General features: G+C 41.8%; 1 protein-coding gene across 4 annotated transcripts in view; it reads left to right on the forward strand.

Moving 5' to 3' along the window:
- Positions 1-16,930, forward strand: part of CARMIL1 (capping protein regulator and myosin 1 linker 1) — a 238,815-nt gene that overhangs the window by 160,074 nt on the left and 61,811 nt on the right. For 3 of the 4 annotated variants that reach the window (XM_056331333.1, XM_056331334.1, XM_056331336.1), the window contains 3 exons: positions 9,175-9,192; positions 13,395-13,461; positions 13,776-13,972. In XM_056331333.1, the coding sequence (XP_056187308.1) occupies positions 9,175-9,192; positions 13,395-13,461; positions 13,776-13,972 (282 nt within the window). The remainder of the gene's footprint in view (positions 1-9,174; positions 9,193-13,394; positions 13,462-13,775; positions 13,973-16,930) is intronic. The other variant, XM_056331337.1, reaches the window with a different exon arrangement.

The raw sequence follows: 16,930 nt of genomic DNA on the forward strand, positions 1-16,930 counted from the left end.
GTCCTTATTCATGTTTATTCAATGCCTGTTACATGTATAGACTACAGACTTGTTCGGGCTCGTGAGGGATTACATGCTCCCAGCTGAAACACATTAAAAGAAACCTGGCTTTCAATGTATTTTTCCTGGTCTCTGAATGCAAGGAGGTGATGGATAATTGATGTATAGTATGTTTTTTTAAACCAGCTGAGGTTTCTTAATCAGAGTTCAAAGCTGTTTCTCATAATCTAGGGTATGTTATTGGCACAACATGAAGTAAATGAATGTAATAAACTGCTTCTAGTAACAGCACTACATGCTTGGTTAAGAAAAAAACGTAGTGCAAAACTGGAGGCTTTTCTGCTTAGATTAAAACAAGATTTGTGAAGTGCAGCTGCTGGGTATTCTGTTTGCGTGGTGGCATGAGGAGACTGAGACACGGACTCCTGAATCTGACCAGAAGACCCTTTATTAGTCCAAAACCCACGCTTATATATCCTCGTTCACTGTTCATGTGCAACATACTGAAATAGAATTGGTTAATCAATACTGTTCACGCACTTTTTGGCTACATATAATTGGTTAATTACTAAGCTACAAACACACTGAACTTCTTGCATTTTTTTTCTCTCTTCTTTCTTATCTCTGTGAGTTTCATGTTCTCAGCCAGCTGCTGAGACGTTGCATCGTGCATCCGCTCCGGCCTGGCTTCATATCCCGTTTATCTTCCAGGTGTTCAGCCAACCTTATCTTACTTTCTTCTTTAGCCTTCAAGGTCCTTCACAGGCATCACGGCCTCCAGCACTTGCCATAAAGCTCTCTACAGTGGCACTTCTGTATCAGGAGCTTGTCTTGCCATGATATTGGTGCTTTGTTTTGCCTTAATAGACTCAGATTTGTATTGGGGGTGGAGGGGAGGATGTGTAGGTGTGCGTTGACGCAGCAGGCAGCTAAATACCGCACGGCTGCTCACTCACTCCCCTCCAGTGAGATGGGGAAGAGAATCAGAAAAAAGGTAAAACTCATGTGTTGAGAGAAAGACAGTTTAAAAGGACAGAAAAGGAAAGGAAAATAATAATACTGATTAAAAAACTATAAGAAGCAAGTGATGCACAATACGGTTGCCCACCACCTGCTGACCCAATCCCCAGCCAGTCCCCGAGCAGTAGGACCCTTGCAGTTTAAGTCCTCCCAGTTTTATTGTTCATCATGATGTCATGTGGTACGGAATATCCCTTTGGCCAGTTTGTCAGCTGTCCTGGCTGTGTCCCCTCCCAGCTTCTTGCGTACCCCCAGCCTCCTCGCTGGCAGGGCAGTATGAGAAGCTTCAAGAGTCCTTGACTGCTCATCACCAACTAAAACATCAGTGTGTGATCAATGTTATTCTCATCCTAAATCCAAAACACAGCACTGTACCAGCTACTAGGAAGAAAATTAACCCAGCTGAAACCAGGATGGTAATTACATCCTTTGTGGCAGTAGTTGTCTTACGAGTTTCCATCATTTTATATCACATTATGAAAAAGCCACATTGAAAAGACAGTTCTGTAACAAAGCATTCATTGAAACCCTGGTCTCGAGAGTTTAGCTTCCCTAGATTGGTTTTTTGGAGGAAGTTTACTACTAAGAGGTTAGTCTGTGACAGAAAGGAAAGGTCTTGAAAGTGCAGCTCTGCAGTCTATAGGTAGTGCCAGGCCCAGCTTCTCGGTCCCACCATTTGCTGCTCTACTAGCAGGAATGTGCATGCCTAGGCTGCAGGCAGTCACCTTGGCAGGCACTAGCTAGCTGTTGCAAGCTGTAGTCTGCTGGTGGACACCTGTCCACCACTTGGAGAGAGAGATGACTGTCCCTACCTGGGTTTGCTCATCCTGCCAGCCAGCACTCACTCACCCATACAGCCAGCAGCAAGGATCACCCGAGCACTCACCTACCTCAGGTGAAGTTAACAGCTTATGAGGTGAAAGCCCCTTTGCATGGCCTCGATCAGGGGGCACTTGTGTGATCCCTTTTGACAGCAGAGCTGTGGAGTTGGTTGATGTTCAGCACAAATAGATACAGAATTCATCTTTCCACAGCCTCTGTTTGTAAGAACCTGCTCATTATTTCCCACAGCAGATTAGCAAGAGCTCCTTTGGAGGAGTTCTTGCCAAAATCTAGACTCCGTAACCTTTGGCAGAGGGACAACAGCAAACAACATGACAATAGCCTCTAATACTGCTGTTTCTGAAGCACACAACTCTCTGTTGAAGCCGTAATGCTTCTTGATTCAATTAGTAGCTGGCAAGTTGACCTTCTCAAGTGGTTGAGGAGTTTTCTGTATAGGTTGCATGGTCCTTTCTACTGCTTTTTGGTTCTTCCAGCATCTCAAATAAATAACTTGGCACAAGTTACCTATCTGTGTCGTGTGGGGAATCGTGTTTACTTTGATATCTAGAGAGCCTACTGAAAATAGCACATGCACGAGTCTGGCTCACTAAGAGTGCTTCGTGTTTCTCACTTCATCCAGAGGAACAGGAGGCTTGTGATATTTTGCTCTTCAAAATTGATACCTCATATTGCAGGGGTAAAGAATAGTTGCCCACTGGAAGAGGGGAGAGGAAGTCTGAGTTAGGGCAGGGAGTTATAGAGTACCATTAGATTTTGTTATATATTGTTAAGGTTACAATGAGCTGGGTTACTGAAGTCGGAACTTTAAAATAACTAACTCGAATCAAGTGTACATAGTGCCAAAAGGCTAGAAAACAGCTTCTGAGTAATAAGATCTCATTCCTACTACTATCACTGACAACTGCATCACACAATCCTATTCATAAATTTACCAGGCTTCCTCTTAAAACATCCTTCTCTGACTAGAGAACTTAGAGGTGAATAGATTTTTTTTTTTTCTTCTGCTGTTATTCAGGTCAGCTAAAGCCTCATTGCAAAGTCATGGGTGTATCTCTGCAGTCAGGTCTTGCTTCATGTGAGTAAAGATCAAATTACTGTGAATTTTTGAGGTCAATAGTGACAGGACTGGAATATGATCTGAAACCAAAAACACTTAAACTGGTGAAAAAAACCTTCATAAGCAGATCTTAAAGAAAACTTTTTAGTTTTTTAGGAATGAGCAGGATAGAAAGACAAAGTGATTGAAAAGTCAGGGTAGTTTCATTCCAAGCTAATCAGAACCTCTCTTTATCTTGTATGTTTTAGCTATGGGTCATTTCCAATACCACAGTATTTAGATACTCCAGGGGAAGTTTGTTTTCGTACTCTCTGAGAATTGCATAGTCCAGTGCCTTGTTGCCAGTCAGTACTTAATTCCATGCTTGTAGGTGAACAGTCCTGCTTTGCAGGGCAGGCATCTTCCTCTTCTTTCATGTTTTTTCTGTCCTTCCCAGGCTCATGTGCTGCCATGGCCATCTGACCAAGCAACATTAAATCCTGTATCATACTTAAGTGCTGGCATCCCAGAGACCAGCCTTTGAGTTTTGCCATTCTCTCTTGGGTAATTATGATTGACCTTTTCTATCAGTTTGTTTTAGAGAAGAAACTCAAATATACAAGTATTTCTGTTTACCATACAGACTCTTAGAATATTTGTGAGTTGCCTATCAAGATATCTCCTGTTTTTAATGAGCAATATCTTGATATAGTGGTTCCTGACAGGACTTAAAATTCAGAAGGTGGGGGGATGGGGTGGGGTTTAATGTTTAAATTCACAAAGCATGTCTCAAAGTGTCTGAAGGATATAAAGATTTACTGTGCATACTTGAAAGATGTGCGGAAAAAAACATCAACGAGAAAAGAGCAGCAGCTCAAGTATGCCTGGGTTTTCAAGGATAAAACCTCCCACCATAAGTCTGAGCAGAGAGGCTACTAGTCCACTTCCACGTCCAGGGTAAACTGTATCTAATTCACTGTCATGAGTCTCCCTGTAGCATTTCTCCTTTCAAATGTCACTGCTTCAGTGCAAGCAATGCATTGTTGGCCCCCAAAGGGTCTAATGATGGTGCAAAGATGACTGGCATTTTTTGCCTGGATGACTATTTATCTTTTTGGTAGCTGTTCACTTCAGGTTGTCAGAAGGAGGGAGAGATGCAGAATCATAGAACAGAGTCAGAATCATTTAGGTTGGAAAAGACCTTTGAGATCATCAAGTGCAACTATTAACCCAGGGCTGCCAAGTCCATCACTGATCCATGTCCTTCAGCCTACATCTATGTGGTTTTTTTAAACACTTTTAGGGATGGTGATTCCACCTCCCCCAGCAGCTTGTTCTAATGCTTGACCACCCTTTCAGGGAAGAATTTTTTCCTAATATCCAATCTAATCCTTCCCTGGTGCAACTTGAGACCATTTCCTCTTGTCCTGTCGCTTGTTACTGGGAGAAGAGACTGAACCCCCACCTGCCTACACCCTCCTTTCAGGCAGCTGTAGAGAGCAATAAGGTCCCCCCTGAGCTGCCCTTTCTCCAAACTAAACGACCCCAGTTCCCTCAGCTGCTCCTCATGAGACTTGTGCTCCAGACCCTTCACCAGCTTCGCTGCCCTTCTCTGGACACGCTCCGGCACCTCCATGTCCCTCCTGCAGTGAGGGGCCCAGAACTGAACACGGGATTTGAGGTGGGGCCTCACCAGTGCCCAGTACAGGAGGACATTCACTTCCCTTGTCCTGCTGGCCACACTGTTTCAGATACAAGCCAGGATGCTGTTGGCCTTCTTGGCCCCCTGGGCACACTGCTGGCTCGTGTTCAGCCAGCTGTCCACCCCCACCCCCAGGTCCTTTCCCCCCAGGCAGCTTTCCAGGCACCCTTCCCCAAGCCTGTAGCATTGCGTGGAGTTGTTGTGACCCAAGTACAGGACCCAGCACTTCTCCTTGTTGAACCTCACACAACTGGCCTTGGCCCATCGGTCCAGCCTGTCCAGATCCCTCTGCAGACCCTCCTGCCCTCAAGCAGGTCAATGCTCCCCTCCAGCTTGGTGTCGCCTGCAAACTTACTGAGGATGTGCTCAGTCCCCTTATCCAGATTGTTGTTGTTCAGAAGTTGTTTTGGTTCTCAGTCCTGGGAAGCTGTAGGGTAGGCAGATACAACAGTTCCCATTCATAAAATCATAGATGGGTTTTGTTGGAATGGAACTTTAAAGATCATCAAGTCCACACCATGAGCAGGGACATCTTTCCCTAGATTTGGCTGCCCAGAGCTCTGTCCCACCTGATTTTAAACATTTCTGTTCAGGAGGACCTTGCCTCAGATTTGCTTTAATGATGTTATTGCCCAGGGTGTCTGATACATACGCTAGTTATCTGTAAGGAATGGCCTAAGATTATCATAAATGGCTGTCCACTACTCCATATTTTCTGAGTTCAAGAGATTTTTTCTTCTTACTGTATGGAAGTTCAGGTCACGAACAAAGTAACTTTTACATCAGTGTTTTCTAGCTGAAGGTAACAAACAACACAAGCAAACTGGTTGTGGTGGCTTAAAGAGATATTTTGTGCCATCTGACCTGCAGCAGGTCTCCATTCTACACTTAGTTTTTAACTAAAATAAATTAGTTGGAACCATCCTCTTTGTTCATCTTAAAGCTCAGCTGCTGTAGAAGATGCTGCTGTCCTCTTCATGAGTAAGTAGAAAACAGAACTGATGATACGCATAATTGCTTTTTGTTTTGCAGGTGACAGTTGCAGACAGAGTTCCTTGCAAGATACTCATTCAGAACATGAAATAAAAATTCAGTTTAATAGTTTAAGGAACTACTTGGTTTAATTCATATATCTGGTTTTTTAGTCTTTGTAATAAAAGCTTTGGGTATTTATATGCAGGCATATTTATTAACAGGAATTATATGTGACTTGAAAGATGCAAGTGCAGAATTATTAATTAAAAGAGTATATTGAAATACTCTGATTATTTCAGAGTACATGAGCCACATCTTGGCACCACATCTCAGCAAGCAGAAAAGCAAAGGTTTCTTGGCTAGTAAAATGAAACGAGCTCAAGGGCAAATCTATTGAGCTTACCTTTCTGCAGTGCTACTCCTTTTCTTTCAGATAGGATAGCCGCACAAAGTAATTTTAAAGGTCAGGCTGGTTTAGATGAGACTAATTGAATTATTTCTGAACCACAAACCACAGCTTGTTCTCTAGAAATTCAGTTCTAGAGGAAGGGAAGGAAATAAGCAAACATACTCCTTAAATTCAGGTATGGATTATTTGCATGTCATATTTATGTACAATATTTATATGTAGTATTTCCATATAGAGGACAGAACTCTGACATACAAGGTCAGGTCTAGATCCTCTGCTGGCATAAAAATGCATAGCTGCTACATTTGGGGCAACTGTATCAACAAACAGCAGCCTTTTGCAGCTTGGCCTTGGTTTCTAAACAGTGTGTTAGTGGCTTTGCTCTCCTATCTCCTGTAAAACAACTCCATTAGCTGTCATGGGTTTTAGCATTGCCTTTAACTTTCCAAGGACAATAGCACTCAAGAGGGAGATTCTAAGGATGGTGATTCAGGTCACCATCACTGCTAGTGGGAAGTATGTAGCTGAATTTCTGCAAGCCATGCTGAGGGTTTTACCCTAGAAAACTTATTATGAAATCTTCACTGATTAAAGTAAGCAGTAGAAGCTTTCTGGTTTCTAAGGCTCTCTGTACAGATGGTGAGACGCCTGTGTGTCCAAAGATTCACATGCAAAAAGGCAAAGCTGGTCAATCGACTGCTTTATAAAAAATACCTGAAGATTTTTTAATTTTTTTTTTTTTTAATGAGATGAGATGTGTGACATCTGTCAGAGATAGTTGGGAGATGAGAAGAAGCGTAGAAAGTGTCGGTGGACTGAAATGGTGTCATGGGAGATTTACAGGTCAGGATTCCTTACAGCAAAAGAAAACAGCAAGACTTGTGATAAAATGCCTTGTTTTCCTATGCCTCTTTCCTGTAAAGGCATACCCCACAAAATACATATAGCTGAAACAACTTAGTGCTGTTTTAAAACGTTCCGGAAGAATCCCTGAAAATATTTTTTCTGACACATTGTTGGCCCATTGTTATGATTCCCCAATCCAGTTTCTGGTTGTGTTTGGGTTGAATTTGGTTGAGGTTTTGGTTGTGGATTAGCATTTGCCTTTAGCCACGGCCCATGTACACTGGGAGACAAACCGCTTTAGTTTGCAGTTTTGCAGAGAGCAAACAAAGGGGAAGGGTTGTGTGGACTCATGGTCCATAGTACTTCCGGTGTCTGAAGACTGGCATTGGATTCCCTGTAGAGCAGCCAGACTCCTTGGGGACTTCAGGCAAGTCCCTTGGTCTTTGTTTTGCTTAATGTGCTTCCTTGTCTAACCTGTTGCCTCATGTGTGCCTCCCTCCTCACTCCCCACCCACAAGCTATTTAGCACCTTTTAACTTTTAAGCTGCTCCGTAGTCACACTTAATTAGGTGAGATCACTGAAGTGTGGAAGGTAGGAGTTGCCATGAGCCCTTGCTGGATCAGGGCTGTAGAGCGTAAACTTCCCCAAACCCTGGGATCGCTCCCTGCTGTATATGTATTGCGTTGCCCTTTGGTCCTAATCATGTTTCCAGCTGCTTGCATAATATAAATAACTTATCTGCCTATGCGTCAAATACACAGAACGTGCTGGAGTACTACCATGAATGCTGTCTGAAAGAGAAACCATGTTGCAGATTGATTTCTGAAGTGTGCTAGAGATTTGTTTTTAAGATGGTTTCTGTGTTTGAGGTGTTTCTCAATGGCTTGTGCAGTCTCTCCAGCAATCTCAGAGCAGCCCTAGTGAACAGCAGTATAGAAGACAGACAAGAGAGAACATGGTTTCAGGCAGGGGAATGGAGTAAAAGTGTATGTGTCTGTGGATAGCATACAAAAATGAGAGTGATGAGGAGGTTTGCCTGAATCGCTGTTAGCTGAGAACTCCTGAATAAAGCCAAAGTTTCTGAAGGTAAAAGAAAACTAAAATTAAAGAGAAAAAACCACGAACAAATGAGCAAAATCTCTGAGGAGAGTAGGAAAATCAAGGAGTGGAACTGTGTGCAAGAACACTGTTCTTGGTATTCAAGGATAGCCCATGGTATCTTTAAAACTTTCAGCTACAGTTAAAATTAGAAGTATGAACCATGATAACTGGATCATTATTGCTGAAAATGCCAAAGCATTGGAAAAACTGACCTTAATGTCCCTTCAACAATTAAATGATGCACTTCGTGTTATATGCAGACTGTTTTCACTGCTTATAATTAAAAAACAGTGCAATATCCACTTAAAAATGCAGCACTTTCTGGCTGAGAAGTTTAATCCAGACCATGACTATTGACTTCTGCCACAAACACTGCTAATACGTGCAGTTTTGTTATAGCAGCAGTTCCCATTCAACTTGAAGACAAAACCACACTTGTAATAATTGTTTTTTCTTACTCTAAATTGAGAAGTGTGACTGGTCATGTGCCACGCAGGAGATCTCTTGTGATGGGATATGGCGTTGCTTCATTTCATATGGTGGCTGTGCTGCTTCCTTTTTTTCTTTTCATTTTTTGAAGGGGAGGGGAAAGGTTATGCTTTATTAACGGAACAGCATTCTTCTAGTGTGCCAAAAGCGCCTGAAAGTCTGCACCTCTAAACCTCCTTATGTGAAGGAGAAATACCATTGCTTTGGATTAGGTTTATTTAAACCTCAGGGGAACAGACTTGCATCCCTTTTCATTCTTTCAAGAGAAGCTTTTTTTAAATTTATTTTCCTTGCTGTCATGCTTTCTACAACAAGCTGTCAATTTTTAATTCAGAAGCTTCCTTCAGACTAGGAAATAACAGCATTACAGTTTTTTCTTACTAGTGATGCCAACAAAATGAAAAACACACAGTACCCTGGGACAGCAGGTGGCAGGTTGGCACCTTTGATGAGTACCATATATTGGAAACAAACATCTGAAAACCTGAATTTGTCCCATTATAGATAAAACAAGAGAGATCGCATCCTTCTCTGGTTATTCTCTGGAAGTACAAAGTATATAGCACCTCCAAATGCAGGGGATTTTTATCTCATTCTTGCATGTCACCTTTCCTGCTAAGACTTCTAAGTGTTTTGGCTTTAGTTTTCTTTATTTTGGTGACTTCTGGTTTTGCCTCCTTTCCTGAGAACTGCTATTGCTTTGTCTTCCCCATTCATATTCTTTTTTCTTTCTTTTTTGCTGCATGGAGACTCTCTGCTGTACAAGTGTAAGTATTTTTTTAGCTCTGCTGTTTCTGGCCTACTTGTTTACGTTTTTGTGCTCCATTTGCCTCTGTACTGCCTTGTGAGTCTCCTGGGAGACTGTAGTGCCATCCATCTGCACCTACAAATGAAATAGGCAGCAGCTCAGGGATGAGATTGGATTTTACAAAAAGGTTCAGCTAGCGTAGCATCTGAATTTAAAGCATTCCTTGGCTTTAAGACCAAACCAAAGCAGAGTGCTGATGTCGGAGGTATAAGCACAAATGTTACTGCTCAGAAAGACAGTCTATTGATACGGTTTTGTATTCAAGCATCATCCAGCTTAATGAGAGGATGGCTTAAAAATGGACATAAACTAGGGCTTTCTTGCCACTAGGTGGAAGAGATGTCAGGAGTTATCTCAGTTTGGTCAGTTGTTTTCTTTGTCTAGTTGAATTAACTTGGGGGTTTGACTGCGGCTCTCACCTTTAGTGCTGTCGCCCTTAATGCGTTCTCAAAGCTGAAAACCCGTAAGTTGTTTTGCAGGAAGAAAGGTTGAAGGGAGACTGGTTGGGGAGCTGAATTTCAGGATGGAGGGGCAAGGTGTTCATTAGTTTGTTTGAAATCCTTTGAAAGGGAAGTGACAGGAGGGTCACAGAGCATCCTGTATGTAATAGGATTGAATATAAATTACTTTGGACGAAGACAAGAAAACCACGGAAATCAGCTTATCCCTGAGCACTAAGAGTAATTTCAATTATCTGTATAATGAAGGAATGTAGAATATCTGAGACTGTTGCTAAAAGCACATTGTTTTCTAGCACTCAAAGTGATTTTAGTTGTTGGGTTTAATTCCTAAGATACTAGTATACTTCCGCAGTTGGTAATATAATTTAAGAAAAGTCAGGAGGCTCAGCTAGTTTTGCGAGGAGGGGAGTTGGAAGGGAAGAATCTGGAAAAGTGATCGTGGGAAGAGATCCTGGGAGTTTAAAGTTAGCTTGGGCACGTGAGGGGGTCTAACTCTAAATAAGCCCTTATTTGGGAGTGTGGTGGGGATTTGCTGGCTCCCATCTACTGCAGAGGGCAGAGGGGTGACTTCATGGAGCCATCTGCAGAGATCTCAGTGGCATGGGTGCACACAGACTTCCAAGAGAGCCTACCGAGACCCAGAGATGCAGTTAAGTAGGCAAAACAAGGAAGAAGTTCAGTAGGTGGTCTGCTAGAATGGCAAGTCCCTGGAAGATGTGGAAGAAGTAAAGGAGGGGAGGTTGATGCTAACAGCTGTTCCCCTGTAAAGACCACAGGTGAAACACAAGGCAGGAGGGCTGCACTGTGCTTGTGTGGCCAGAGGTGGTGGGTGGGAAGGCAGAAGGTGCGTGTCTGCCAGACCTGAACTGCTTCCATGTACTATGGGAAATGGGGCTCAGGCTGGTGAGAGGCAGAGGTCTTGCCCTAGGTGTTCACGTACCTCCTCTAGTAACGACATGTGTTCTGCTGCTGTAGCATACTGCATGGTGGCTGAGATACTAAGCTGAGATTAAGTGTACTCTTTTGTAAAAAGAGCACACTGGCCTATTTAAATTAATGCTTTGACCCATTTTGCTCTGTGTGTGATCTAGAAAATTCACTTGGCAAGAAGCCTTTCGTCTGTGCACTTCCTAAACAGGCTAGAAAACAGAAGGTTTTCAAATAAAAGTGTATGTATAGCTGTTATTCATGCTGTTAAAGCAAATGGGAGGCATATCTGTCCCTCTGCCTTTATCCCCAGCAACCAAGCTGCTGATGGATCATGCCAAGCTGACAGTAAGTTATAACAGTGATCCAGAGACTGGCTTATGGTCATCAGCACAAGCTCTGCAGCGTCATCTGGGGGCATTTTCTTGTCTGGGAAGGAAGATGAAATCATTCTGTTCTTGGCTGTCCAGGATGTCTTGGAGCATTTAACTTACCTGCACAGGATCCTCAGAACTTGCCCCATGCTGTTTTGCGTTGGTGCCCTGGGCCAATGCAGCTCAGTTTGTCTGTGTCCATCCAGGAGCACTCTGAACACTGGCCGTGGCTGTGAAGTTACTGAGAGATCGGAGGTCTCCCATCAGCCTTGTTTTCTGTCCTCCTTTCTCATCTTCTTTAGCGCATGAGTTGCTGCATTATCCTACTAGATGTAATTTCCAGTCACACCACCAAAAAGAGTGGCAAGCAGACCAAAATGCACGCAAATGTACATTAACAAGAGAAATGGGCTATGGCTGGAAATAAAATCGAGGGACTACTGATAGTGACTCCTAATTGCTGTCCCCCAAAACGCTGAGCTGCTACAACTCTTCCTCACGTGAGGTGCTGGAAGCCTTTGGTTGTTTCGGGTTTGGGTGATGGATTGGCGGTTGTCGAGGTGTGCAGTTCAGAGGCTGCCTGCTGCCTGCGCACTGCACAATCCACTGCAGTTTTCACTGAGAAAGTTCAGCACCTCTCCAACCACTTGCCATCGAATCCGTTGCGTTTAATTTATTGGTAACTCTGAAAGTAATGTCTGACCTTTTGATGCAGTAACACTTTGCCTGCTCATTAGTTTCAGGGTAAGTCTGCTCAGGTGGCAAGCTATTTCCTGGCTGGTTTTGAAAGTATTGTATCATATACTGATGCTTGTCAAATGTGGAAGTGGAAATCTGCAGCAGCTGAAGGTATCTTTCTTTCCTAGCGATGTGCATGGCAATAAAAACAGAACTCTGTTGCCCAGGCAGTGCTATCACTGCTGGCTCTGTAGTCTGCAAGTCCTTTTCTGGTCTTGAGAAGATGGGTAGTAACTCCTGTTACAAAAATCTGTCATAACCCTGAGCATGTGAATAGTGGCATAATAATCCTCCTGACTACTTTGGATGGGAATATGAATTCAGTACATGTAAGTCTGTGCACTGAACTTTCGATTCATAAAAACCAGCAAATGTTTACCTTAAACAATTCATGATTTGTCTGAAATGTCAATGACAACTATGTCTTTTCTAGCTCATATAAAATTGATACTGCTAAACTTGATTAACAATCCCGGTAATGAGTTGTGAGCCATGACAGCTTCTTGACTGACACTCCAGATTTGAAGCCGCTAGGCTTCAAGACTAGCAAGTAAATGGAAGTATATGAGTGTCACTAAAGCCAGCATGTACAACTCTACCACAAAAGGCGCCCATCTTTGCAGAAGCTGTCATTTTAAATTAACTCTTTAGAAAACTTGCAGGTCAACTTTCTGTTTAGAAGTTTTGCAATGCTGAGCTGTGTTAAGAGGTTCAGAAGTGGTGACGCATGCATTTGGTGTAGCAAAACTGTCTTTCTTGCCGTGCAAACTTCCAGAGAGTGCAGTCAAGAAAATAAGGGCAAATTTCTTCCAAAAATAACAAACTCAGGTCTTAAGTCTGGGTATTTGTGCTCTTAAGGCAACATACTCCTTTTTTCTGGGAATGTGAAGATGAGAAGAATAATAGCACATAACTTTCAGTGACTGCCTTGAATGTATGCCAAGGTAACTATCCACATATTCTCAGTCTATCTAAAGTCCACAGAAGTAATGTTTTTGCTGGAGGTATTGCTAACACTGACACAATATTTTTGCTTTTTGAAGAAGGGCTGTGTGCACCGAGACTGCATTTTCCTAGGGAAGTTCCATGAGCTGTATGGCAGTGTCCAGAGACATCAATACCTGAATTTTAATCATGTAGCATGGAGATAACAAATGTTAGTAGCACGGCACTAACAAATAAACGGAGGAAGTGTATTTTGCATTAAAAATCAAACAGCCAGAACATAGAGGGGAGACTGTCCCTGGTATTGTCATTAACTGTGCAGTACTGGACAAAGTAATTAAGCTTTCTGTGCCTTATGATCTCAAATGCAGGGCTGAGGTTTTAATATTTTCTTTCTTTTACACTTGGGGATCAATGAGTTAATGCTTGGACAATTCAAATAATCATCCTATGTACAGCCTACAGTTTTAATGGGAAGAATAAACTACCTCCCTGGTTCTTTCCAAAGTCAGCTGAACAAAATGTCAATTTAGAAAAAGTTTTGAATGTTTGAGAAGGGGAGGAGAAAACCCCATTCCCTCCTGGTGTTAAACCCAAGCAGATCTTGAAATGATACATAGGCTTGAAAAACTGATTTGTTGGATAGAAAGGAAAAGGTATTCTTTGTCATTTCTTCTGTCTGCTAAAGTAATTTTTGATTTGTGTTATGTTGATAGATGACCCCTAAATCAAAAAGGAAAAGCATCCACAGCAGAATGCTCCGGCCAGTGTCCAGAGCTTTCGGTAAGTGAGAATGTCTTAAATCATTTTTGCTTCTTTGCTTACCTGAGATTCTTCTAGGTAGATCTTAACTGAAAAGCACAGATTACTTTCCCTCCCTCTGGACTGCATTTGAGGCCCACACTGGTTACTTTGTTTTGTGACTCTGCTAGTGTGTTTGGTAGTAAATATTTGTTCACAGTGCTCTGTCTGCTGACAAACATGTGGCTGAGTTCTCTAGATGTGTTTATAATTATTTGCCACAAAAGAGAAGAATGGCATTGTCTTTTGTTTTAAATAGCATGTAAACCTAATTAGAAAGTTTTGATTTCTCTTAGAAATGGAATTTGATCTAGATAAAGCACTGGAAGAAGTACCTATCCATATAGAAGACCCACCATTTCCTTCCAGCAGGCCGGACAAACGAACTTCTGGATTCATTTCAGAGCTGCCATCAGAAGAAGGGAGAAAACTGGAACACTTTACAAAATTAAGGCCCAAAAGGAATAAAAAGCAGCAGCCCAGCCAAGCAGCAGTGAGTCTACATTAAAATATTGCTGGCAATGTCATCTGTTGATTGCTTTTTGCCATGAGTCAGGTCCTGCAATGTAATGAGGACAACTGTTAAAAGTTTTCAAAGCCATAAGCAACTACTTTATTTTTCTTCTGGTATTCATGTCTTTCAGTGTGCAATCCTTATTACAAGTTTTTTGTCTTCTTTGACACAGCCTAAACCAGGATATGTTTTATCCTTTTTTAATTTGCTTTTTTTTTTTCTCATGGAAGCAGTTTCTGAAGGTACTTGGAGCTTTCATAGGAAATGCACAAAATACCATGAGACTTTTCAATTATATTGTAACGGTTTGCTAAGTCTTAATCCTTTTTTCTGCTTGCATTAAGATGTGGTAACTTGGCATGAATTCTTATTTTTATCAGTTCTCAGAGGAGCTACAGTGTGACACCCAGCTTCCCACAGCTCCTTAACTAAAGATGGTGTTTGGGCCAGCAAATCTGCATAGTCACAGATCTGCTTTTCATGCTGGAGCCTGCCTTACAAAAGCAAAACAGAAGAGCACTGTCAGTCTACGAAAGGCATTGGTGTGAACCCAAGTACATGTGTGTGGAGTTCCCACAGTTCCATTTCCTTGGCATACCACATCAATAAAGATTTATTTCTGTGATGATATGTCCTCAGGGTATGTAAGGACAGATCTGGAGGCGTTACAGAGCTATTTCATGGCAACAGAGCACAGATGATATGATAAGTAACCTTATCAAGTGGCAGCCGTTCCTTCTTGGAGTTATGCTGCCTAGTAAGGAATGCCTGTGGCATCTTCTGCTCCCTGAGGGCTGTTGGTGGAGAGGACCCTTGAAAATTTCCCTAATGCTGGGAAAGATCGTATCAGGCAGTAGAATGGTTTTTGCATCACTTGGAAATGAAGAAACCTTCAAGCAGAGGGGATATTTAAGCCAACTTTCCATTCCCTTGCACTTGACAGGGAAGGATAGAGGTAGCAGGACAGACTGATCTCCACATTTTAGTGAAAACACATCTGTGTGTACTTCTTCCAGTTCCAGTTCTGCAGAACACACGTTGTCCCAGTTCTAAACTTGCCTCTCCTCCAAACTTACTGAGCGCATCCTGTGCCATCTGCAGGGGGCTGTGGAAGGAGTGGGGCATGGGAAGGCAAGTGCTTCGGTACCAGGCGTGGAACTAAGACACACATCTTTCTCAGTAGAAACAAAAACCTTCTTGTAGAGAAGTGGTACTTCCCGTGTTCATGCAGCATTGTGGGAATGCTCACCTATACTGAATTAATTAGGAAATTATGTTTTTATTTTGTTCAGAAATCGAAAGGATTTTTTTTTTACTTAAACACATTTGTCCCTGTCTTGGTTTTATGGACCATTTAATTCCTTACTAGTTCTGATCTCATAACAAGTCTAAACAAATTTTTGAAAGACTTAAGATGTTTGCTTTAATGCTTCCAAGAATGAAACGGCCAAATTTTGAAGACCAGAGTCATGAGTGGACTGTGGCATTGTTTGCAGAATTGATTTGCTGCTGGTTTTGCCACTTAAGAGAATACAGAAAGCAGTGAGTAGGAGAAACACTTGAAATGTGAGAGGCAAAATCTAGACCTTTGCTACTGCTTAAAGCAGGTCTGTTGGATTGTTTGCTGTTCCCATTATTTCCATTTAGTATTTCAAGGGGTCTCACATGGTCATAGCTGTACTTCTCTGGTTTTGCTGGAAAACAGGTTTGTTCTTTGTAAGCTGAAAAATTTAAAAAAGGGGGAAATGGAGAGAAAAAAGGGGGAAAGGTAAACTTTTGACTTGGGGTGTGTGGGCAGGCAGAAGAAAGATTTATAGTTCTGTCAGAGCTTTTACTGAAATGACTGTTCAGAGAGGAAAAAGAAGAATGGGATGGGGGTGAAGGAAACCTCAGCACCACCCACACCCAAGTAGCTTTGAAGCAATACAGTGAAACAGTTGTTGATCGTTTAGATTTTTGTGCGATCTTAACCTCGTGAGTTCTTCCATCACATGTGAAGGTTTAGCACAGCAAAGAGGTGAATCTTTAATGTATGAAAGAGATTGTGATCCATGTTAGTTATTTCTGCTTCCAAGTCAGTTTTTTATTTAATACAGAAACATAAAGGCTCACTTTTAAACTTAGGCTAAAAATAAAAATTGACAAATAAAAATTTTACTCTTTTTGTTTTTTTTAAAACATTAGGAGTGTAAAACATGAAATAAACCAGAGCTCAGTCTTTTACATTAATGTTGGTCACTAAAAGACATTCTAATAAACATTTATAAGAAAATCCTCTGCCTTGAGGACCGTATTAGCCCCTCAACATTTGTGCAGTATCTTTAGTACATTTTTAGAAACTTTAGAAGCTTTTTCAGATACCATCTCTTTCTGAGGTAGATCTTCTCATTTGCTGTAGATCATTGGATTCTTGTATTCCCCTTCAGGAGATGCACTTGCCTTTGATACTTACATGTTTGTGCCTAGTATCTGGGGGACTTCAGTATCAATATTAAATGGTTTCTCATTTCTGTTGAAATGCATCAGCCACTTTTGGTTGTCACATTTCGGTTGAAATGTCGGTGTCAACTGTTTTTTAATTGAGAAGGGAAGTATTTACATTGAGACAACCAGCACTGGTGCGACCAACCCAGATGTTACTATATGCATTGCTGCCTGCTGTCTGATGTCCCAGCTTAAAAAAAACTCCACAGAAAAAAGGTGGCAGAGTTGGAAGTCTGAAAGGACATTGTGCTGCTTAGAATAAAACTGGTTTTTATAGGAAATGAGCAGTCTGGCAACAAAGCAATCATTACCAGGTGGGCTTTTTTCAGATCAGTATTACATTGCTACAGCAAGTATCAATAAAATACTAACTTATTATCTTTGATAACAAAGTAAACGCTAGGCTTCTAGCAAGGTTCAGCCATGGAAAGTAAGAAGTTTCATGTATATGTC

Source organism: Falco biarmicus, chromosome 3 (assembly GCF_023638135.1).
Source record: "Falco biarmicus isolate bFalBia1 chromosome 3, bFalBia1.pri, whole genome shotgun sequence".
In the NCBI taxonomy this organism is placed as follows: Eukaryota; Metazoa; Chordata; class Aves; order Falconiformes; family Falconidae; genus Falco; species Falco biarmicus.